This window comes from Staurois parvus, unplaced genomic scaffold (assembly GCF_062004578.1).
Source record: "Staurois parvus isolate SC_StPar_1 unplaced genomic scaffold, SC_StPar_1.0 ptg001475l, whole genome shotgun sequence".
NCBI classification, from domain to species: Eukaryota; Metazoa; Chordata; class Amphibia; order Anura; family Ranidae; genus Staurois; species Staurois parvus.
In genome coordinates, this window is record NW_028319271.1 from 205,090 (window position 1) to 230,000 (window position 24,911).

The 24,911-nt window shown below is 44.3% G+C and overlaps 1 protein-coding gene across 5 annotated transcripts in view; it reads right to left on the minus strand.

The window, feature by feature from the left end:
• The window catches only part of STRBP (spermatid perinuclear RNA binding protein), a 230,064-nt gene that overhangs the window by 20,921 nt on the left and 184,232 nt on the right, over nucleotides 1-24,911 (minus strand). For 4 of the 5 annotated variants that reach the window (XM_089662431.1, XM_089662433.1, XM_089662430.1 and 1 more), the window contains exons 13-15: nucleotides 15,284-15,492; nucleotides 12,735-12,893; nucleotides 5,355-5,489 (exon numbers count right to left, since the gene is read on the minus strand). In XM_089662431.1, coding sequence (XP_089518557.1) covers nucleotides 5,355-5,489; nucleotides 12,735-12,893; nucleotides 15,284-15,492 — 503 coding nt within the window. The remainder of the gene's footprint in view (nucleotides 1-5,354; nucleotides 5,490-12,734; nucleotides 12,894-15,283; nucleotides 15,493-24,911) is intronic. The other variant, XM_089662435.1, reaches the window with a different exon arrangement.

Genomic DNA, 24,911 nt, shown 5'->3' on the forward strand with positions numbered 1-24,911 from the left:
ATTTTATTCTACGCTTCCCTTTTGACAGCCAGCAGCTGACACTGAGCGGAGCTGCCACCTGTCAGATCCAGCTGTCAATGACGGCACCGGGCCCCGCTAATGATCCGAAGGCAATCACTTTGTCAGCTATGACAAGTAATTTCATGCAGGATAGGAGGTCCATTCACAAAACAAGCCTTCAGAACCGTAGCTGCTGATTTATTATTATATATATATATATATATATATATATATTATTTTTTTTTTCCATTTATTTATTTCGTCAATTTTGTGTGTATATATATATATATATATATATATATAAAGAAAAAAAATATCTAGAGAGCGAGAGAAAAAATAAATAAATATATATATAAAAAAATAAACACGTGTGTGTGTGTTTTATTTACTTCATTTATTTATGTTGTATATATTAAACTAATTTGGCAAAATAAATAAATGAAGTAAATAAAACACACACATATATACAGTGAGGAACAGAAGTATTTGAACACCCTGCGATTTTGCAAGTTCTCCCACTTAGAAATCATGGAGGGGTCTGACATTCACATTGTAGGTGCATTCCCACTGTGAGAGACAGAATTTAAAAAAAAATCAGGAAATCCCATTGTATGATTTGTAAAGAATGTATTTGTCTTGCACGGCTGAACAGAAGTATTTGAACACCTAAGAAACAGCAAGAATTCTGGCTCTCAAAGACCTGTTACTGTGCCTTTAAAAAGTCCACCTCTACTCCACTCATTAATCTAACTTAGTAGCACCTGTCTGAGCTCTTTAAAGACACCTGTCCACCCCACAGTCAGTCAGACGCCAACTACTACCATGGGCAAGACCAAAGAGCTGTCAAAAGACACCACAGACAAAATTGTGGACCTCCAAAAGGCTGGAAAGGGCTATGGGGCAATTGCCAAGCAGCTTGGTGAAAATAGATCAACTGTTGGAGCAATTGTTAGAAAATGGAAGAGGCGAAAGACGACTGTCAGTCTCCCTCGGACTGGGGAACCATGCAAGATCTCACCTCGTGGGATATCACTGATAAGAAAGGTGAGGAATCAGCCCAAGACTACAAGGGAGGAGCTGGTCAATGACATGAAGAGAGCTGGGACCACAGTTTCAAAGGTCACTGTCGGTAGAACACTACGCCGTCATGGTTTCCAATCATGCATTGCACGGAAGGTTCCCCTGCTCAAGTCATCACATGTCCGGGCCCGTGTGAAGTCTGCCAATGACCATCTGGATGATCCAGAGGAGGCATGGGAGAAAGTCATGTGGTCAGATGAGACCAAAGTAGAACTTTTGGTCTAAACTGCACTCGTCGTGTTTGGAGGAAAAAGAAGGATGAGTTGCATCCCAAGAACACCATCCCTACTGTGAAGCATGGGGGCGGTAACATCATGCTTTGGGGGGTGCTTTTCTGCGAAGGGGACAGGACGACTGCACTGTATTAAGGAGAGGATGAATGGGGCCAATTATTGTGAGATTTTGAGCAACAACCTCCTTCTCTCAGTCACAGCATTGAAGATGGGCCATGGCTGGGTCTTCCAACATGACAACGACCCGAAGCACACAGCCAGGAGAACCAAGGAGTGGCTCCATAAGAAGCATATCAAGGTTCTGGAGTGGCCTAGCCTGTCTCCGGACCTAAATCCAATAGAATATCTTTGGAGGGAGCTGAAACTCCGTGTTGCTCAGCGACAGCCCCGAAACCTGACAGATCTAGAGGAGATCGGTGTGGAGGAGTCGGCCAAAATCCCTGTTGCAGTGCAAACCTGGTCAAGGACTACAGGAAACGTCTGACCTCTGTAATGGCAAACAAAGGCTTCTGTACCAAATATTAACACTGATCTTCTCAGGGGTTCAAATACTTCTGTTCAGCAGTGCAAGACAAATACATTCTTTACAAATCATTCAATGTGATTTCCTGAATTTTTTTTTTAAATTCTGTCTCACAGTGGGAATGCACCTACAATGTGAATGTCAGACCCCTCCATGATTTCTAAGTGGGAGAACGTGCAAAATCGCAGGGTGTTCAAATACTTCTGTTCCTCACTGTATATATATATATATATATATATATATATATATATACATACATACACACACACATATATATATATACATACATACACATGTTTATTTTTTTCATATATATATATATATATATATATATATATATATTTCTTTTTCTCTCTCGCTCGCTCTCTAAATATATTTTTTTCTTTATATATATTTATTCTCTCTCTCTCTCTCTCTCTCTATATATATATATATATATATATATATATATATATATACACACACATACACATATATACACACACACAAAATTTAAAAAATAAAAGAAAAAATAAAAGAAAAAAAAATTATATATTATATATATATATATATATATATGTATATACATACATATATATATATATATATATATATATATATATATATATATATATATATACATACACACACACATATACATATTCACATACATACACCACTTTTTTTTTTCTTTTTGCATTTGTCAGCCAACAATAAATACAGAGCAGTGTTTTTATTGAAAGCGTATACCAGATAGGATCCGCAGAGTTCTAGAATAATGTAGAAATAATTAGGTATGCAAATTAGTCATAGAGTTATTGCTGCGTTTACCAGCTCATGCTGATACTGCTAAATTTGGCCCGGGGTAAATCAATTTAATTCCAACCATAAAATATTTTTCCACCTACTCATTCTGTAACAAAAAAAAGACTGCAATATCTAGAATATCACATTTAAAGCTGTGGCATGTTCGCTTTTTGAGGAAGCTTTGTCCATAATTATCAATATAGCCCCAAAAACCTGCGCTGAGAAAAGAAAAAGAACGCTGATACTAAAACAAATAGCAGCTGGACACTATACCCGGATACCAGGCATTCCAAATGTGACCTCAGCAGAGCTGAGCGCAGTCACGATGTTCCGGGGTATTTTACTGCGAGTTCCAGCTTTCTTAATTCGTATTGGAGGGTCTGAAGCCAATATTTAGGAGGCGGTTTAGACAATTTTCTGTTACTCTTCCGGGCTGTTTTTGGAGGACCGTTCTATATCCACGATGTTACCAATATCACATTAAAGAGCGCTGACTGACCACTCTTAGTAGGGGGTCACAACCCTGCCAAGCTGACTTGGGCCGAAAGCCAATTACCCAATCAAAAGTGGTTGGATCAAGGCTACTGATACTTTTGAGTTCTGATGTCCTAAGCTGAAGATGTCCTTCTGCTCCCTATAGTAATACAACTGTAGAAAAACAACACACTGGAAATGATGGGTCCTCTTACCACTAGATGTGGGACAAGCCAGGGATGCCAGACACCTTAACAGAAACATTAGCTGTTAATGTGGACCAAAGCCGATAACCCCATAAAAAATGGTTGGATCAAGGCTATTGATAATATTGAACTCTACTGTCCTAAGCTCAAGATACCCCTCTTCTCTCTGTAGCCAAAGTATGGCAGCCTGCCTCAACCAGGGTTCCGCGGAACCCTGAGCTTTCTGCAGAGGTTGCAGGGGGTTTCTTGAGAAGCTCTGTTCTCAAGGAGTCCCTTAGCAACCCCTGGAGGAACTCAAGAGGTTCATTATCAGAACATCATTTAGGTGGAAATCCAGAGGTTGGTTATTAGGTAAACCCCATTCAGGAGGAATCCCAGAGGTTGGTTATTAAGTAAACCTCATTCAGGAGGAATCCCAGAGGTTGATTAATAAACGCCATCAGAAGAAATTCCAGAAGTTGGTTAATAAATCAACCCCATCAAGAGGAATCCCGGAGGTTGGTTATTAAGTAAGCCCCATCAGAAGGAATCCCAGAAGTTGGGTATTAGGTAAACCCCACTCAGGAGGAATCCCAGAAGTTGGTTAAGTAAACCTTATCAGGAGGAATCCAAGAGGTTGGTTAAGTAAACCTCATCAGGAGGAACCCCAGAGGTTGGTTACTAGGTAAACCCCATTTAGGAGGAACCCCAGAGGTTGGTTACTAGGTAAAACCAATTCAGGAGGAATCCCAGAGGTTGGTTAAGTAAACCTTATCAGGAGAAATCCAAGAGGCTGGTTAAGTAAACCTTATCAGGAGGAATCCAAGAGGCTGGTTAAGTAAACCTTATCAGGAGGAATCCAAGAGGCTGGTTAAGTAAACCTCATCAGGAGGAATCCCAGGAGGTTGGTTACTAGGTAAAACCCATTCAGGAGGAATACCATGAGGTTGGTTAAGTAAACCTTATCAGGAGGAATCCAAGAGGCTGGTTAAGTAAACCTCATCAGGAGGAATCCCAGGAGGTTGGTTACTAGGTAAAACCCATTCAGGAGGAATACCATGAGGTTGGTTAAGTAAACCTTATCAGGAGGAATCCAAGAGGTTGGTTAAGTAAACTTCATCAGGAGGAACCCCAGAGGTTGGTTACTAGGTAAAACCAATTCAGGAGGAATCCCAGAGGTTGGTTAAGTAAACCTTATCAGGAGGAATCCAAGAGGCTGGTTAAGTAAACCTTATCAGGAGGAACCCCAGAGGTTGGTTACTAGGTAAAACCCATTCAGGAGGAATCCCAGGAGGTTGGTTACTAGGTAAAACCCATTCAGGAGGAATCCCATGAGGTTGGTTACTAGGTAAAACCCATTCAGGAGGAATCCCAGAGGTTGGTTAAGTAAACCTTATCAGGAGTAATGCCAGAGGTTGGTTAAGTAAACCTCATCAGCAGGAATCCCAGAGGTTGGTATTCAGTAGACCCCATCAGGAGAAATCCTGGAGGTTGGATATTAAGTAAACCCCATCAGGAAGAATCCCAGAAGTTGGTCATTAAGTAAACCCCATCAGGAGGAATCCCCGAGGTTGGTTATTCTGTAACACCCTATTCCAAAGGAATCCCCAAAGTTAGTTATCCAGTAGCCCCTATTCAGGAGGAATCCCAGAGTTTCTTGATTATTAAGTAAACCCAATTCTCTACTCAGATTTAAAACTATCAACATCCTACTGATCCCACTACTATACCATGAGCTGTAGGTCTAAAATTTTTAATTTGGGTTCCTTCAGACCTGAAAACTATTTCAGGGGTTTCCTTCTTAGCAAAACGGTTGACAAAGGCTGCAGTATGGTTTATGGAAAAACATCAAGAAACTGGAAATGAGAAGTTCTCATACTACTATATGTGGGACAAGTCAGGAGATGACTAATACCTGAAGAGAGGAATTAGCCGTTGACTTGGACCAGAGGAGAGAACCTTGTCAAAATCAAGTCCCAAGATTAGATTTTCTTGGGAAGACCAGTCCTTATTGCAACCTTTCCAAGCCAGAAACTTCAGAGGTGCTGACCCCTCTGGATGATTACTACTCACCTCCATTACAAACCGTTTGTCATGGCTTCCTCCGCTCTCTGATATCAACTCATATTTAAGGCCTCGCCTCTTTTCATTCAGTTCCATAACAGGGTTTTTTCCACTGGCGGTAAGGATAGGACCCTGAGTACGGACCTGTAAAAAAAATAAAATTCAAATATTGACTCCAAAATCAGTATGTTGTGCTGTGAACTAAACCATTATTACGCGCCGTGTAAAAGCCAACACATTGATTTTTAACCGAAACCTTTTAACTGAATTATTTATTCTCTAATTTAATAAGAAGTTGTGATAACTTAGAGTGGCTCCTAAGACAGCGGCAGACAGCTTCGTGCTAATAAATGCTGCAAGTAATTACTACAAGCACACAAATTAAATCGAGCAACCCGTGCAGCATGGCCTCCGAGTAAACAGTCAATGGAACATCTGTGAGCTAAGCAGGCGGAGAGTTTAGAAAAGAATCCTTCATTCATTATTCATCTTTTTTACATCATGGTAGGAGTCAGCTATTGGCCTTGTATACAGGATGTTCTTCGGTACAGTATCTGGAGAAAATACACTCCGCAGACAATGTATACGGCGGGTCAGCCTTTTGTATTTATCCCTTTGATAATAATTTCACAGCCCATCTTCAGATTTCTGAGATACTTTGGTTCTGTGGTAGTCTAGTCCAGTGTTTCTCAACCTTTTTTCAGTCAAGGCACCCTTAAAAATGATGGACAATCCAGAGGCACCTTTTAAAACTATGGACAGTCTTGAGGAACCCCATTCTAAAATGTGAAAAACTATTCTAATTCTGAATGTGGAGATGTGTAGGATGTGGTTCAGATCTCGGTCTGGTGGGATGAATGTGGAGATGTGTAGGATATGGTTCAGATCTCAGTCTGGTGGGATGAATGTGGAGATGTGCAGGATGCAGTTCATATCTCGGTCTGGTGGGATGAATGTGGAGATGTGTAGGATGTGGTTCAGATCTCGGTCTGGTGGTATGAATGTGGAGATGTGTAGGATATGGTTCAGATCTCGGTCTGGTGGGATGAATGTGGAGATGTGCAGGATGCAGTTCATATCTCGGTCTGGTGGGATGAATGGGGAGATGTGTAGGATGCGGTTCATATCTCGGTCTGGTGGGATGAATGGGGAGATGTGTAGGATGCGGTTCAGATCTCGGTCTGGTGGGATGAATGGGGAGATGTGCAGGATGCGGTTCAGATCTCGGTCTGGTGGGATGAATGTGGAGAAGTGTAGATTGCGGTTCAGATCTCGGTCTTGTGGGATGAATGCGGAGATGTGTAGGATGCGGTTCAGATCTCGGTCTGGTGGGATGAATGCGGAGATGTGTAGGATTTGGTTCAGATCTCGGTCTGGTGGGATGAATGGGGAGATGTGTAGGATGCGGTTCAGATCTCGGTCTGGTGGGATGAATGCGGAGATGCGTAGGATGCGGTTCAGATCTCGGTCTGGTGTGATGAATGTGGAGATGTGTAGGATGCAGTTAGATCTCGGTCTGGTGGGATGAATGTGGAGATGTGTAGGATTTGGTTCAGATCTTGGTCTGGTGGGATGAATGGGGAGATGTGTAGGATGCGGTTCAGATCTCGGTCTGGTGGGATGAATGCGGAGATGCGTAGGATGTGGTTCAGATCTCGGTCTGGTGTGATGAATGTGGAGATGTGTAGGATGCAGTTAGATCTCGGTCTGGTGGGATGAAGGCGGAGATGTGTAGGATGCGGTTCAGATCTCGGTCTGGTGGGATGAATGGGGAGATGTGTAGGATGCGGTTCAGATCTCGGTCTGGTGGGATGAAGGCGGAGATGTGTAGGATGCGGTTCAGATCTCGGTCTGGTGGGATGAATGGGGAGATGTGCAGGATGCGGTTCAGATCTCGGTCTGGTGGGATGAATGCGGAGATGTGTAGGATGCGGTTCAGATCTCGGTCTGGTGGGATGAATGCGGAGATGTGTAGGATTTGGTTCAGATCTCGGTCTGGTGGGATGAATGGGGAGATGTGTAGGATGCGGTTCAGATCTCGGTCTGGTGGGATGAATGCGGAGATGCGTAGGATGCGGTTCAGATCTCGGTCTGGTGGGATGAATGTGGAGATGTGTAGGATGCAGTTAGATCTCGGTCTGGTGGGATGAAGGCGGAGATGTGTAGGATGCGGTTCAGATCTCGGTCTGCTGGGATGAATGGGGAGATGTGTAGGATGCAGTTCAGATCTCGGTCTGGTGGGATAAATGGGGAGATGTTTAGGATGCGGTTCAGATCTTGGTCTGGTGGGATAAATGGGGAGATGTGTAGGATGCGGTTCAGATCTTGGTCTGGTGGGATAAATGGGGAGATGTGTAGGATGCGGTTCAGATCTTGGTCTGGTGGGATAAATGGGGAGATGTGTAGAATGCAGTTCAGATCTCGGTCTGGTGAGATGAATGTGGAGATGTGTAGAATGTAGTTCAGATCTCGGTCTGGTGAGATGAATGTGGAGATGTGTAGGATGCAGTTCAGATCTCGGTCTGGTGGGATGAAGGCGGAGATGTGTAGGATGCGGTTCAGATCTCGGTCTGGTGGGATGAATGTGGAGATGTGTAGGATGCAGTTCAGATCTCGGTCTGGTGGGATGAATGTGGAGATGTGTAGGATGCAGTTCAGATCTCGGTCTGGTGGGATGAATGTGGAGATGTGTAGGATGCAGTTCAGATCTCGGTCTGGTGGTATGAATGTGGAGATGTGCAGGATGCAGTTCAGATCTCGGTCTGGTGGGATGAATGTGGAGATGTGTAGGATGCAGTTCAGATCTCGGTCTGGTGGGATGAATGTGGAGATGTGCAGGATGCAGTTCAGATCTTGGTCTGGTGGGATGAATGTGGAGATGTGCAGGATGCAGTTCAGATCTCGGTCTGGTGGGATGAATGTGGAGATGTGTAGGATGCAGTTCAGATCTCGGTCTGGTGGGATGAATGAGATGTGCAGGATGCAGTTCAGATCTCGGTCTGGAGGGATGAATGTGGAGATGTGTAGGATGCAGTTCAGATCTCGGTCTGGTGGGATGAATGTGGAGATGTGTAGGATGCAGTTCAGATCTCGGTCTGGTGGGATGAATGAGATGTGCAGGATGCAGTTCAGATCTCGGTCTGGTGGGATGAATGAGATGTGCAGGATGCAGTTCAGATCTCGGTCTGGTGGGATGAATGAGATGTGCAGGATGCAGTTCAGATCTCGGTCTGGTGGGATGAATGTGGAGATATGTAGGATGGATGTATCAGACAAAAGCTGACAATTATCGGCTGGCATGGAGCGCTGTGCAATGAAACTGCACAAAGATGACTCTTGACATTACACTGCTGGGGCACTTGGGAGAGTTCAGGTAGGAAGCTTTAAGGATTAAATACCAGTGTGCTGGCTAATGACGGGATAAATATACGTTCGGCTGCTGCAGCACAAACAGGTTCTTCTGGTCTTCGGTTACAAAGCAGCACTTAGCTAATACTAAACTGTCACTACCTGGAAACCCAAGCAAGGGGCTCATATAATCCGGTCACCCTACGCTCTTCCTAAAGGGATCATTCCTGCAATTGTAGAGCGTGAACTATTCCTGCTCCTCGGTGAAGGAGGCGCCGATCAAAGCGAACATTCATGTCCTTCAGGACCTCACTGATGTCAGCAAGTCCCGATCGATGGAATACAGACAGGCTTTTATAGATTTTATGTGCGGGAGAACCTCAAACCCAGCCTCTCTCAACCTTTTTAACCATTTCAATACCGATAGAGCTTTCCTTCGGTGGTATTTAACCACCACTGGGATTTTTATTTTTTGCTAAACAAACAAAAAAAACCCCTGAAATTTTGAAAAAAGAAAAACAGTTTTCTTAGTTTCTGTGATAAAATTTTGCAAATAACTTATTTTTCTTCTTCACTGATGGGCACTAATAAAAGTTGCATTGATGGGCGCTGATGAGGAGGAACTGATGAGGCTGCATTGATGGGCGCTGATGAGGAGGAACTGATGAGGCTGCACTGATGGGCGCTAATAAAGGTTGCATTGGTGGCGCTGATGAGGAGGAACTGATGAGGCTGCACTGATGGGCACTGACGAAGCTGCATTGATGGGCGCTGACGAAGAGGAACTGACGAGGCTGAATTGATGGGCGCTGACGAAGAGGAACTGACGAGGCTGAATTGATGGGCGCTGATGAGGAGGAACTGACGAGGCTGCATTGATGGGCGCTGATGAGGAGGAACTGACGAGGCTGCATTGATGGGCACTGATGAGGAGGAAGTGACGAGGCTGCATTGATGGGCACTGATTAGGAGGAAGTGACGAGGCTGCATTGATGGGCACTGATGAGGAGGAAGTGACGAGGCTGCATTGATGGGCGTTGAAGAGGAGGAACTGATGAGGCTGCATTGATGGGCGCTGATGAGGAGGAACTGATGAGGCTGCACTGATGGGCGCTGATGATGCTTGCACTGATGTGCACTAATAAAAGCTGCATTGATGGGCACTGATCAGGCAGCACTGATGAGCATTGATAAGCTGCACTTATTATCAGCTCTCCTTTCCTCACACAGACACAGAGGTCAAGGAGCGTGCCCAACGTGCACCTACTTAGCAAAGAACATATTTTTCTTAATCACTAACGAGGCGGCACTGATGGGTGCTGACGAGGCGGCACTGGTGACCACTGATAGGCTGCATTGATTATCAATGTGAACAATTTACTGACAACCTTGCCGGTTATTGGCTCTCCTTTCCTCACACAGACACAGAGTGTGAGGAAAGGACTGATGATAACCGACATGTCAGTTTACATGTGAACAGCTGTGATTGTGACACAGCTGATCACATGGTAAAGGGCACCTGTGATTGCTCCTTTACCCCGATCTGTGATCAGCTGTGTCCAATGACACAGCAGATCACAATGTAAATACAGTTGCCGGTTATCGGCTGCACTTTCCTCACCCTGTCACAGAAATGCCACCCAGCAGGAGTGCCCGTCGGTGCCGCCAATCAGTGCCGCATACCAGTGCATCATCAGTGCCGCATACCAGTGCATCATCAGTGCCGCATACCAGTGCATCATCAGTGCCGCATACCAGTGCATCATCAGTGAATATTAAGTAATAATCCTCCTGCGCTTCAAATGAATAAGTGATAACAAACAGCTGCTAACACCAAATTCTATACCCTTAGGTGAATAAAATAATAAAAATGTGTAGCACTCTATCTATATTAAACATGTCAATAAATATACATAATAAATAGATCGAAATAAGTGTATAAAGATTACATACAAAAATGCGATCAGGGTTCACCCTGAGGAAGTCACGTGGTGAGCATGACGCAACGCGTAGGTGCGCGGTGACGTAGTTCCGGCGGACGCCATCTTGGTTTACCGAAATCGATGCAGAGTACACCCATAACATACAAAAAAGTGATCTGATCCTCCAGGGATCTATGACACACTATAATGTGACACAAAACGTGAAAAAGACGTGAATGAAACAAATTGGTCCAATATTGGACCCAATATATAGTGAATATTCAAATAAAGCCCCCCCAATCCCAAAACTGGGATTAAAGAAACATGGATAGAAGTGCAATAAACAGTGTATCCCTAAAATGGGGATAAATCCTGAATAAAGTGATAAGTGTGCTCAAACTCAAATATACAATATACACCTGAAAAACATCACCCAAAAAAACTGTAAAATCTCAACAATCCATATATAGAAAAAAAACTGTATAATGAAATATACATAAAAATTGTAAAAGTGGAAATCTGCAAAATGTGATCCGATTTTCAAGGACATGCAGGTGATGCGGTGCATGAATGTGCAAGTCGATGTGAATCCTTAAATGGCTAAAATGCCCCCTCACCTCCTTACCGGGACCCAATGGGCCAACGCGCCTTTCGGATCACACCAGGATCCTTCACGGGCAGTAACTCCTCAATAAACGATATCCAAAGAAAATCTCCATCAATGGTGGCTCCTAAACATCGCAGGTTCCCCTTCAAGAGATAGGTACCGCAATGCAGCCAACTCACTCACATGGATCACATTAATGCCATAGAAGAAGAAGAAAGATCTTCCATCGTGTAACACGATTTATTTTATGTGTATAACAAAACGCCAAATTTCCACTCACTTGTGAGCAGATATACATAAACATTCACACCACGTTATGGGTGTACTCTGCATGGATTTGGGTATACCAAGATGGCGTCCGCCGGAACTATGTCACCGGGCACCTACGCGTTGCGTCACGCTCACCACGTGACTTCCTCAGGGTGAACCCTGATCACATTTTTGTATGTAATCTTTATACACTTATTTTGATCTATATATTATGTATACCTGTTGAAATGTTTAATATAGATAGAACGCTACACCATTTCATTTCATTAGTGCATCATCAGTGCCGCATATCAGTGCATCATCAGTGCCACATATCAGTAAATCGTCAGTCCCCCCTCATCAAGGCCTACCACTGCTGCCTCACCAGTGCTACCTATCAGTGCTACTTAGTGCCGCCTCATCAGTGCTACTTATCAGTGCCGCCTCATCAGTGCTGCCTATCAGTGCCGCCTCATCAGTGCTGCCTATCAGTGCCGCCTCATCAGTGCTGCCTATCAGTGCTGCCTATCAGTGCCGCCTCATCAGTGCTGCCTATCAGTGCTGCCTATCAGTGCCGCCTCATCAGTGCTGCCTATCAGTGCCGCCTCATCAGTGCTGCCTATCAGTGCCGCCTCATCAGTGCTGCCTATCAGTGCCGCCTCATCAGTGCTGCCTATCAGTGCCGCCTCATCAGTGCTGCCTATCAGTGCCGCCTCGCCAGCGCCCACCAGTGCCGCCTCGCCAGCGCCCACCAGTGCCGCCTCGCCAGCGCCCACCAGTGCCGCCTCGCCAGCGCCCACCAGTGCCGCCTCGCCAGCGCCCACCAGTGCCGCCTCGCCAGCGCCCATCGGTGCAGCCACATCAATGCACAACAGTGAAGGAGAATAATTACCTGTTTGCAAACTCTTTTTTTCAAACTTTTTGCTCTTTTTTCATTTATAGCACAAAAAATAAACCCCCCAACGGCGACTAAATACCACAAGAAAGCTCTATTAGTGTGAAAAAAATGATAAAAATGTCACATGGGTCCAGTGTTGCATGACCGCGCAATTGTCATTCAAAGTGCGACAGCGCTGAAAGCGGAAAATTGGCCCGGGCAGGAAGGGGGTGACAGTGCCTGGTAGGCGAGGGGTTAATCAGCAATTCATTAAAATGATTACCAGGACAAATGCCCAAAGGGCCCATTTTTGGGTTCCACGTGTGAGAATCTGCAGCCCAGTGACCTCTGTTTGGTTGGCTCTCCTATCTCCGGCCTGCACTCACCTCCACTGTGTTGGAGCTGTCTGTACTGGAGCTCCCCGTGTTATTGCTGGAATTCGATGAGATTGTCTCGTTCTTGCCTTCATTATCTGATTTCTCATCTGAACTAAGACACTCCATATCTGTGTCAAAACCAGTTGGGTATCCCATGGCCTGTAAAACCTGCAGAAAGAAAAAGTCACACCGCGATTAATCAATGGCTAGCGCCAAGGAAGATATTTCACATCAGAGTGGAGGCTGCCAACACAGTATTGTGAATGCTACTACTGACACGCATCACCATACACGGGTCCCCAAACTATCTCAGCGAAGGGCAGGTTTACTGTTCTGTAGGCATTGGGGGGGTCAGACTGGCCTGTGAGCAGGGGCGGACTGACCATTTGGAAACTCGGGCACTGCCCGAGGGCCCGGAGTCAGTAGGGGGCCCCATGAGATGCCCCTGGTACCTTTTTCATAGGCTTTTTTGAGTTTGGGCAAGGACACAGGGGCCCCATGATCCCCTATTGCCCGGGGGCCCCATGAGTTGTCAGTCCGCCCCTGCCTGTGAGAGTATAAAATGTCTGGTGTCAGTGGGAGTAATCAATGTCCCATCATTGGTGTCGGTGGGAGGAATGGCGCCCCGTCATTGGTGTCGGTGGGAGGAATGGCGCCCCGTCATTGGTGTCGGTGGGAGGAATGGCGCCCCGTCATTGGTGTCGGTGGGAGGAATGGCGCCCCGTCATTGGTGTCGGTGGGAGGAATGGCGCCCCGTCATTGGTGTCGGTGGGAGGAATGGCGCCCCGTCATTGGTGTCGGTGGGAGGAATGGCGCCCCGTCATTGGTGTCGGTGGGAGGAATGGCGCCCCGTCATTGGTGTCGGTGGGAGGAATGGCGCCCCGTCATTGGTGTCGGTGGGAGGAATGGCGCCCCGTCATTGGTGTCGGTGGGAGGAATGGCGCCCCGTCATTGGTGTCGGTGGGAGGAATGGCGCCCCGTCATTGGTGTCGGTGGGAGGAATGGCGCCCCGTCATTGGTGTCGGTGGGAGGAATGGCGCCCCGTCATTGGTGTCGGTGGGAGGAATGGCGCCTCGTCACTGGTGTCGGTGGGAGGAATGATGCCTCGTCATTGGTGTCGGTGGGAGGAATGATGCCTCGTCATTGGTGTCGGTGGGAGGAATGATGCCTCGTCATTGGTGTCGGTGGGAGGAATGATGCCTCGTCATTGGTGTCGGTGGGAGGAATGATGCCTCGTCATTGGTGTCGGTGGGAGGAATGGTGCCCTATTATTGGTGCCGGTGGGAGGAATGGTGCCCCATCATTGGTGTCAGTGGGAGGAATGGTGCCCCATCATTGTTATCAGTGGGAAGAATAGTGCCCCATCATTGGTGTCAGTGGGAGGCATAGTGCCCCATCATTGGTGTCAGTGGGAGGCATAGGGCCCCATCATTGTCAGTGGGAGGAATGGTGCCCCATCATTGGTATCAGTGGGAAGAATAGTGCCCCATCATTGGTGTCAGTAGGAGGAATAGTGCCCCATCATTGGTGTCAGTGGGAGGAATAGTGCCCCATCATTGGTGTCAGTGGGAGGAATAGTGCCCCATCATTGGTGTCAGTGGGAGGAATAGTGCCCCATCGTTGGTGTCAAATGGAGGAATGGTGCTCCAAGGGCCGGATAAAGGCAAGCAAAGGGCCACATCTGGCCTCCGGGACACAGTTTAGAGACCACTGATCTAAAATATGTAATGTAAGAGTAATAAGAGTGCGGTACACTGGAGACCTTTGCTGAGCACCAAGCCAAGTTGCTATTATATTTTACTTACTGGAATATATATATATGTGTGTGTGTGTGTGTATACACATTACATATATACACACACATACATATATATACACACACATTATATACATACACACACACATTATATACAGATATACACACACACACTTACATATATACACACATATACACACACATATACATACACACACACACATACATATATACACACATATATACAGATATACACACACATACATACACACATATACACACACATATACATACACACATATATACACACACTTATATAGTGCTGTCCATATACGCAGCACTTTACATATATATATATTGAACATTCCCATCAGTCCCCGCCCCCGAGGGTCATACAATCTAAGGTCCCTAACTCACATTCATACATACACATACTAGGGCCAATTTAGACAGGAGACAATTCACCTACCAGCATGTCTTTGGAGTGTGGGAGGAAACTGAAGTAACTGGAGGGATCCCATGCAGGCACGGGTAGACATGCATACTCCAGGCAGGTGGCGCCATGATTGGGATTTGAACCAACAACCCTAGTGCTCCTAGGTGGAAGTGCTAACCACTTAGTCACTGTGCCAGCCAATATATACGGTACAAAAACTGACTGCAGCACATTACGGGTGTTGCATCCCTTTTATTGAACTTATACATTTATCTTAATAACTGTAAAATGTCTATTAATTCCAAAAACAACCGACAAGATAAAATGAAGATACCTGATGGGTGTTCACGCAACACCTCCACTAACCTTTACTGCTACATGAAGCTTGGCTGTTTTCTTGGATGGTCCGGAGGCCTCATGTGTGGTTCCATCTACATCAACAGACATAGTGAAAACTGGTGCATGTACTGGACCTGATTGAGACAGCAGTTTGTATTGCAAGCCAGGTCGAATCTGGTTTAGTCGCATCAGTGCATTCATTGGCTGGTTAGAATCTATGGCTTTGCTGTCCAAAACTGGAGACAAAGATTTATTAAGTTACTAATACTAGCATGGCAAACCACAGGTTGAGAACATTCTAAGTTGCTAATGGAATAAACTGCTATGTATACATATAAATACTACCCAGGCAGGTCATCTTATAAAAGCAACAGCTGGTTGAAAAAAAAAAAAAAAGTGCTTATCTGGATCACCAAGCCACCAGATTCACCCGTGTAATGACGTGCTGCATGTGTGGTGAAAAGAATATGCAAATCTACACTACATGGCCAAGAGTTTGTAGACACCTGACCATCACAACCACATCTGACAACCCTCCAGGATATTGTGTTCACGTGTTTTCAGGGTACTGGTAATGCGAAGGCATACAAAGCCATTTCAGACCACTGGTCATTTCCAAAGTTTTGGCAAGAACGAGGGGAAGACTTTTTTTTTTTTTTTGCTCCACCAGGATTGTGCCCCAGTAGACATAGCCAGCTCCACAAAGACATGGTTTGGTGAGTTTGGTGTGAAGGAACTCAAGTGTCCTGCACAGAGTCCTACTATTTTACCAAATCTCACTCTGCGTCCAATTTCAATCAAGTGTAATATACCGTATTTTTCGCTCCATAAGACACACTTTTTTCTCCCCAAAAATGGGGGGAAAATGTCAGAGTGTCTTATGGAGCGAATGTAAAGCGGTCGGTCCGGTATTTCTGCCGCCACCATGTCAGAATATCGGGCCGGCCGCTCAGCTCTTCTCTCCTGCAGGACCTTACCTGTTCCTCGCTCCAGCGCTGCAGTCTTCCTGCGGCGGCTTCTGTGACAGCCGGGTGCCCACTGCGCATGCGCAAGAAGCGCTGCACTTTGTGAATGGTCCGGCGTCTTCTGGGACACATGCCAGGTCACAGAAGGAAGAAGGACGGACAACTCTGCGGAAGTGGGAGCGGGTACCTGTCAAATTCAGGTACCCGTTCCCCCTCTCTCCCCAAAGGTCCACAGTCTCTGGTATTCTCCATTACTGTCTGCAGTCTCAGGTCATCCCCTGCACTGTCTGCAGTCTCTGGTCATCTGTACTATGTCCCTGGTATTTTCCCTGTACTATGTCCGTAGTCTCTCGTCATCTCCTGTACTGTGTCTGCAGTCTCTCGTCATCTCCTGTACTGTGTCTGCAGTCTCTCGTCATCTCCTGTACTGTGTCTGCAGTCTCTCGTCATCTCCTGTACTGTGTCTGCAGTCTCTCGTCATCTCCTGTACTGTGTCTGCAGTCTCTCGTCATCTCCTGTAGTGTGTCTGCAGTCTCTCGTCATCTCCTGTACTGTGTCTGCAGTCTCTCGTCATCTCCTGTACTGTGTCTGCAGTCTCTCGTCATCTCCTGTACTGTGTCTGCAGTCTCTCGTCATCTCCTGTACTGTGTCTGCAGTCTCTCGTCATCTCCTGTACTGTGTCTGCAGTCTCTCGTCATCTCCTGTACTGTGTCTGCAGTCTCTCGTCATCTCCTGTACTGTGTCTGCAGTCTCTCGTCATCTCCTGTACTGTGTCTGCAGTCTCTGGTCATCTCCTGTACTATGTCTGTAGTCTCTGCTCATCTCCTGTACTGTGTCTGCAGTCTCTGCTCCTCTCCTGTACTGTGTCTGCAGTCTCTGGTCATCTCCTGTACTATGTCCGCAGTCTCTGGTCATCTCCTGTACTGTGTCCGCAGTCTCTGGTCATCTCATGTACTATGTCCGCAGTCTCTGGTCATCCCCTGTACTGTGCCCGCAGTCTCTGGTCATCCCCTGTACTGTATCTGCAGTCCATTGGTTCAGAATATTTTTTTTCTTGTTTTTCTCCTCTAAAACCTAGGCGCGTCTTATGGTCAGGTGCGTCTTATGGAGCGAAAAATACGGTAACTGCTTAAAAATATAAATCCAAGCAGGGAGGATGTGGGCAGTTTGGTTGGCTCTCTGTTTGTATTTATGTCCTGACCTCAACCCTACTGAACAGCTTTGGAATGAATTGGAACACCAATTGTGACCCAGGTCTTCTCATCCAATTTCAGTATCTGACCTGCAAAACCTTGTGAAAAGTCTTCCCAGAATAGTGGAGGATGTTAGAGCCACAAAGGTGGGGCAACTCCATATTAATGGACATGGTTTTCGAATTGGATGTCTAACAAGCTCATATAGGTGTGTTGGGTGGAGGAACTTGAGTGTCCTGCGCAGAGCCCTGACCTTAACCCTACTGAACAGCTTTGGAATTAATTAAAACACCAATTGTGACCCAGGTCTTCTCATCCAATTTCAGTATCTGACCTCCAAAATCTTGTGGATTTCCCAGAAGAGCGGAGGATATTATAGCCACAAAGTTGGGGCAACACCATATTAATGCCCATGGATGTAAATTTGATATCAAGTTCTGATCCCTGACCTCAACCCTACTGAATACCATTGGGATGAAAAGGAAAAACATTTGCAAGCCAGGTCTTCTCATCCAACATCAGTACCTGACCTCAGAAATGGGCACAAATTCCCACAGACACTCTCCAAAATCTTGTGGAAAGACTTTCTAAAAGAGTGGAGAATGTTAGAGCCACAAAGGTGGGGCAACTCCATATTAATGGACATGGTTTTGGAATGGGATGTCCAACAAGCTAATAGAGTTGTGATGGGTGGAGGAACATGAATGTCCTACACAAAGCCCTGATCTTAACCCTATTAAACACTGTTGAGATGAATTGGAATACCAACTGTGAGCCAGATCTTCTCATCCAATATCAGTATCTGACCTCTATATGGGCACAAATTCCCAAAGACACCCTCCAAAATCATGTGGAAAGCCTTCCCAGAAGAGTGGAGGATGTTATAGTCACAAAAGGGGGGCAACTCCATATTAATGGACATGGTTTTGGAGTGGGATGTCCAACAAGCTCATATAGTTGTGATGGGTGGAGGAACATGAGTGTCCTGAACAGAGCCCCCACCTCAACCCTACTGAGTGTCAATTGTAAGGAAAGACAATTGTGAATGAGGTCTCCTTATCCAGCATCAGTACCTGACCTCACAAATGGACACAAATTCCCACAGACATCCTCCAAAAGCTTGTGGAAAGTCTTCCCAGAAGAGTGGAGAATGTTACATTCACAATGGGGGACAACTGTATACTAAAATCCATGGATTTAGCATAGGGTGTCCAACAAGCACAGAGCTGTAGGTAGACTTTCCACTACCCTACTGATCATCTTTGGAATGGACTGGAACACCAATTGTGAGCCAAGTCTTCTAATCCAACATCAGTGACCTCACAAATGGGCTCAAATTCCCAAAGACACCCTCTGAAATTGTGTAAAAAGGCTACCCAGAAGATTAGAGGATGTTATTACTGCATAAGAGGGGTGAACTCCACATAAGTTTTGGATTGGGGTCTTGGGTGTGGTCGTAGATCACAGACCGATGGATGCCGAGGAGCTTACCAGGGGTCTCTGGTAGAGTACAGGGAATCCACCGATAAAGAAAAGAGGCGGCGGCAGAGGAGCATTATAGTGTAGAAGATTAATTCAGAATCAACAATAAAATGCTTCCAAAATAAAAGGAAAAAAGGTCAAAATGGACATACAACTGTTAAGGCTGTGGTCACCCAGTGATGTCATCTTGGTGGATGACATGTAGCTACATGTTATCCACCTACATGACATCACTGTCACAAACACTACACTCCACCTATTGAGTGATGGGTGGAGGAACACAAACAAGATATACCAGTTTGCAGAGGTCCCTTCAGAATTTCTAGGGTGGAGGAACACGGCACGTTACCGGCTGATACTAGATGACTCATGCCTATCTTTTAAATAACCACTTTGGGTACCTCTGCCAATCAAACTACCAATGGTCTTTTTTTTTATGCGGACTCCTCTTATCAATCTTTTGGAGTGGGATGTACAACAAGCTCCTATAGGTGTGATGGGTGGAGGAACTCAAGTGTCCTGTGCACAGCCCCGACCTCAACTCTACTGAACAACTGTGATTAACTGGAACGCAAATTTTGAGCCAGGTCTTCTCATCCAATATTAGTATCTGACCTCCAAATGCGCACAAATTCCCAGAAACACCCTCCAGAAAATCTTGTGGAAAGCCTTCCCAGAAGAGTGGTGGATGTAATAGTCACAAAGTTGGGGCACTAGACGACTCATGCCTTTCCATTAAATAACCACTTTGGGCACCTCTGACAATCAAACTATCGATGGTCTTTTGTTTTGCGCCGACTTCTCTTATCAATCTTTTGGGGTGGGATGTACAACAAGCTCATATAGGTGTGATAGGTGAAGGAACTCAAGTGTCCGGTTCACAGCCCCGACCTCAACTAGACTGAACACCTCTGTGATGAACTGGATCAATTTTGAGCCAGGTCTTCTCATCCAATATTAGTATCTGACCTCCAAATGCACACAAATTCCCAAAGACACCCTCCAAAATGATGTGGAAAGCCTTCCCAGAAGAGTGGAGGATGTTATAGTCACAAAGGGGGGCAACTCCATATTAATGGACATGGTTTTGGAATGGGATGCCCAACAAGCTCATATAGTTGTGATGGGTGGAGGAACTCGAGTGTGCTGTGCACAGCCCTGACCTCAACTCTACTGAACACTTTTGTGATGAACTGGAACACCAATTTTGAGCCAGGTCTTCTCATCCAACATTAGTATGTGACCTCCAAATGCGCACAAATTCCCCAAAACACCCTCCAAAATCTTGTAGAAAACCTTCCCAGAAAAGTGGTGGATGTTATAGCCACAAAGGTGGGGCAACTCCATATTAAAGGGCATGGCTTTGGAATGGGATGTCCAACAAGCTCATTAAGGTGTGATGTGTGGAGGAACTCGAGTGTCCTGTGCACAGCCCTGAACTCAACTCTACTGAACACCTTTGTGATGAACTGGAACACCAATTTTGAGCCAGGTCTTCTCATCCAATATCAGTATTTGACCTCTATATGGGCACAAATTCCCAAACACACCCTCCAAAATCTTGTGGAAAGCCTTCCCACAAGAGTGGTGGATGTTATAGCCACAAAGGTGGGCCACTAGACGACTCATGCCTATCCTTTAACCACTTGCCAACCGCAGATAGCCGAATGACGGCTACACTGCGGCGGGCCAGTTCTGGGAGGGCGTCATGTGACGTCCTCCCAGAACGTGCTCTCATGCGCGCCCCCGGGGGCGCGCGCCAGCGATCTCCGTGATCGCTGTGTCCTACGGACAGTGCCGCCTATCCGTGACACCTCATTAGTGCTGCCTATCAGTGCCGCCTATCCGTGCCACCTCATTAGTGCTGCCTATCAGTGCCCATCAGTAAAGTGCCCAGCGGCAATTACATACCACCAAAAGAAAGCTCTATTTGTGACAAAGAAATGATAAAAATTTCATATGGGTACAATCTTGCATGACCACGCAATTGTCAATGAAAGTATGACAGCGCTGAAAGCTGAAAATTGGCCTGGTAAAGAAAGGGGTATAAGTGCCCGGTAGGCTAGTGGTTAAATAACCACTTTGGGCACCTCTGCCAATCAAACTACCAATGGTCTATTTTTTGCGCTGACTCCTCTTAACAATGTTTTGGAGTGGGATGAACAACAAGCCCATATAGATCATGTGATGGTCAGGTGCCCACAGTCTTTTGGCCACATAGTGGATTTCTCATGGATCGATCTCTAAACAATTACACATATTTCCGATACTTCCACCCCAATTCTGCATTGATACTTAGGACTTGGCCCATACAGTCAGCTTTTGAAGGGGATTCTCAAAATGGTGTAACTGTATTTGACTGTATATGGCCCCTTTCACACCAACACGGTGTGGTCTGACTGCAGAGCAGGCGTACCCGCGGTTTTGGTGCGGGTTAGCATGCGCTTTCCCATACAGTTCTAAAAGGTCCTGCAATTTTGGTTGCGCTTTCAGAAAGTGCACCAAAACCGCAGGAAATAATAGAACTCTAGGCTAAAGGGCACCAAACCCGCGCCAATGCTGTTGCAGTCACCCCGCACCGCATCAGTTTAAAGGGGACCTTAGGTGTGAGAAAGGCAGAGAAAATCTTACAGGGAATACACCGAATGCATACGCAACTAAATGCGGTTATTATACTGCAGTCAGTTATCGCATTTTGTTTTAGAGAGAAGAGAGATCGTCATGTGATTTTGAAGAAATGTTTCCACTGTGAAATCCTGTGGGTTTTTTTTCTTTGTCCTTCCTCTCCCTCCTTTCCCTGATCTGAATGCCAGCCTGAGCTCTGCACAGCGAAGGTTCGTTCAATCGCTCAGCTTGGAATTTATCCGTGCAACGAGATAGAAACACCGGTAGAAACTCATTAAAATACCAGTAAGGGCATAATAAAGACTGCTATGGGGCTTAGAGTGAAATAAAGAGAGTACTCAGAATATGATCAACAAATTATTTTATTGTCATTATTATTCCTATTATTATGAGTGTCATTATTACTTCACTATGATGCTCAATTCTACTACCAATATTATCAATAATTTATTATATTTTTACTTTTATTATGCCCTTATTGCATTGATCTTGGCCCTACCCACATGGAAGAAAAATATCATTTCAAAAAATTATTCTCAAATATATTGACATATATTTGAAATACTACAATTTTGGGCCGTATTCAATATATTAAAAAAAATAAAAATATACACCCACCCACACACATATATATATATATATATATATATATATATATATATATATATATATACACACACACACACACACACACATACATACATACATACACACACACAGCATGGTGAAATACGTTTTTTTTTAAAATATTACAAAGTATATGAATAATATATTTTAAAAATATTCTTCCCAAATATATTGACATATATTTGAAATACTACAATTTTGGCTCGTATTCAATATATATATATATATATATATATAAAAATAATTTTTCTTTTTAATATATTGAATACGGACCAAAATTGTAGTATTTCAAATATATGTCAATATATTTCAGAAAAATATTTTGCAAATATATTTTTCATATACTTTGCAATATTTAAAAAAACGTATTTCAACATGCGGTGTGTGTGTATATATATATATATATATATATATATATATATATATATATATATATATATATATATATATATATATACATACATACATACATACACAGTCAGGTCCATAAATATTGGGACATCGACACAATTCTAACATTTTTGGCTCTATACACCACAATGGGTTTGAAATGAAACAAACAAAATGTGCTTTATCTGCAGACTGTCAGCTTTAATTTGAGGGTATTTACATCCAAATCAGGTGAACGGTGTAGGAATTACAACAGTTTGCATATGTGCCTCCCACTTGTTAAGGGACCGAAAGTAATGGGACAGAATAATAATCATAAATCAAACTTTCACTTTTTAATACTTGGTTGCAAATCCTTTGCAGTCAATTACAGCCTGAAGTGTGGAACGCATAGACATCACCAGACGCTGGGTTTCATCCCTGGTGATGCTCTGCCAGGCCTCTACTGCAACTGTCTTCAGTTCCTGCTTGTTCTTGGGGCATTTTCCCTTCAGTTTTGTCTTCAGCAAGTGAAATGCTCAATCGGATTCAGGTCAGGTGATTGACTTGGCCATTGCATAACATTCCACTTCTTTCCCTTCAGAAACTCTTTGGTTGCTTTTGCAGTCTGCTTTGGGTCATTGTCCATCTGCACTGTGAAGCGTCCAATGAGTTGTGAAGCATTTGGCTGAATATGAGCAGATAATATTCCTGAAACACTTCAGAATTCATCCGGCTGCTTTTGTCAGCAGTCACATCATCAATAAATACAAGAGAACCAGTTCCATTGGCAGCCATACATGCCCACGCCATGACACTACCACCACCATGCTTCACTGATGAGGTGGTATGCTTAGGATCATGAGCAGTTCCTTTCCTTCTCCATCCTCTTCTCTTCCCATCACTCTGGTACAAGTTGATGTCGGTCTCATTTGTCCATAGGATGTTGTTCCAGAACTGTGAAGGCTTTTTTACATGTCGTTTGGCAAACTCTAATCTGGCCTTCCTGTTTTTGAGGCTCCCCAATGGTTTCCATCTTGTGGTGAACCCTCTGTATTCACTCTGGTGAAGTCTTCTCTTGATTGGTGACTTTGACACACATACACCTACCTCCTGGATAGTGTTCTTGATCCGGCCAACTGTTGTGAAGGGTGTTTTCTTCACCAGGGAAAGAATTCTTCGCTCATCCACCACAGTTGTTTTCCGTGATCTTCCGGGTCTTTTGGTGTTGCTGAGCTCACCGGTGCGTTCCTTCTTTTTAAGAATGTTCCAAACAGTTGTTTTGGCCACGCCTAATGTTTTTGCTATCTCTCTGATGGGTTTGTTTTGTTTTTTTCAGCCTAATGATGGCTTCACTGATAGTGACAGCTCTTTGGATCTCATCTTGAGAGTTGACAGCAACAGATTCCAAATGCAAATAGCACACTTGAAATGAACTCTGGACCTTTTATCTGCTCATTGTAATTGAGATAATGAGGGAATAACACACACCTGGCCATGGAACAGCTGAGAAGCCAATTGTCCCATTATTTTTGGTCCCTTAACAAGTGGGAGGCACGTTGTATGTTGTAATTCCTACACCGTTCACCTGATTTGGATGTAAATACCATCAAATTAAAGCTGACAGTCGGCAGTTAAAGCACATCTTGTTCAATTCATTTCAAATCCATTGTGGTGGTGTATAGAGCCACAAATGTTAGAACGGTGTCGATGTCCCAATATTTACGGACCTGACTATATACACACACACACACACACACACACACACACACACATACATACATACACACATACATACATACATACACACTACATGTTGAAATAAGTTATTTATGCATTATAAAGTATATGAAAAATATTTTAAAATATATATATATTTTTTAATATATTCTCCAGTTTTTTTTAACATATAAAAAAGTAATTTTAACATATATTTTTACATTTGGATTACAAATTTTGGATTACACGTATTTTTAAAGACATACAGTATATTTGAAAATGTAGTTTTAAAAATATTTTTCATATATTGTTATGAAAATGCATTTCAACGCGCAATATATATATTTAATGGCCAAAATTGTCGTATTTCAAATATATGTCAATATATTTGGGAAAATATTTTTAAGATCTATTTAAAATATATTTTTCTTCCGTGTGTGTAGTTTTCAGGCTCATGTTGTACAATGAGGAATAAAAAATAGTGATGCACTGATACAACGGCCGCCGAAAATGATCAACCGAAAAGAGGGTTATCAGCGTTTTGCTGATAGAAAAAAAAAAATAGATGCCAATAATGATAGTTGACTTCAACGCCAAATCGCGTCCCACTGACTTCAAAGCCAAATCACGTCCCACTGACTTCAAAGCCAAATCGCGTCCCACTGACCTCAACGC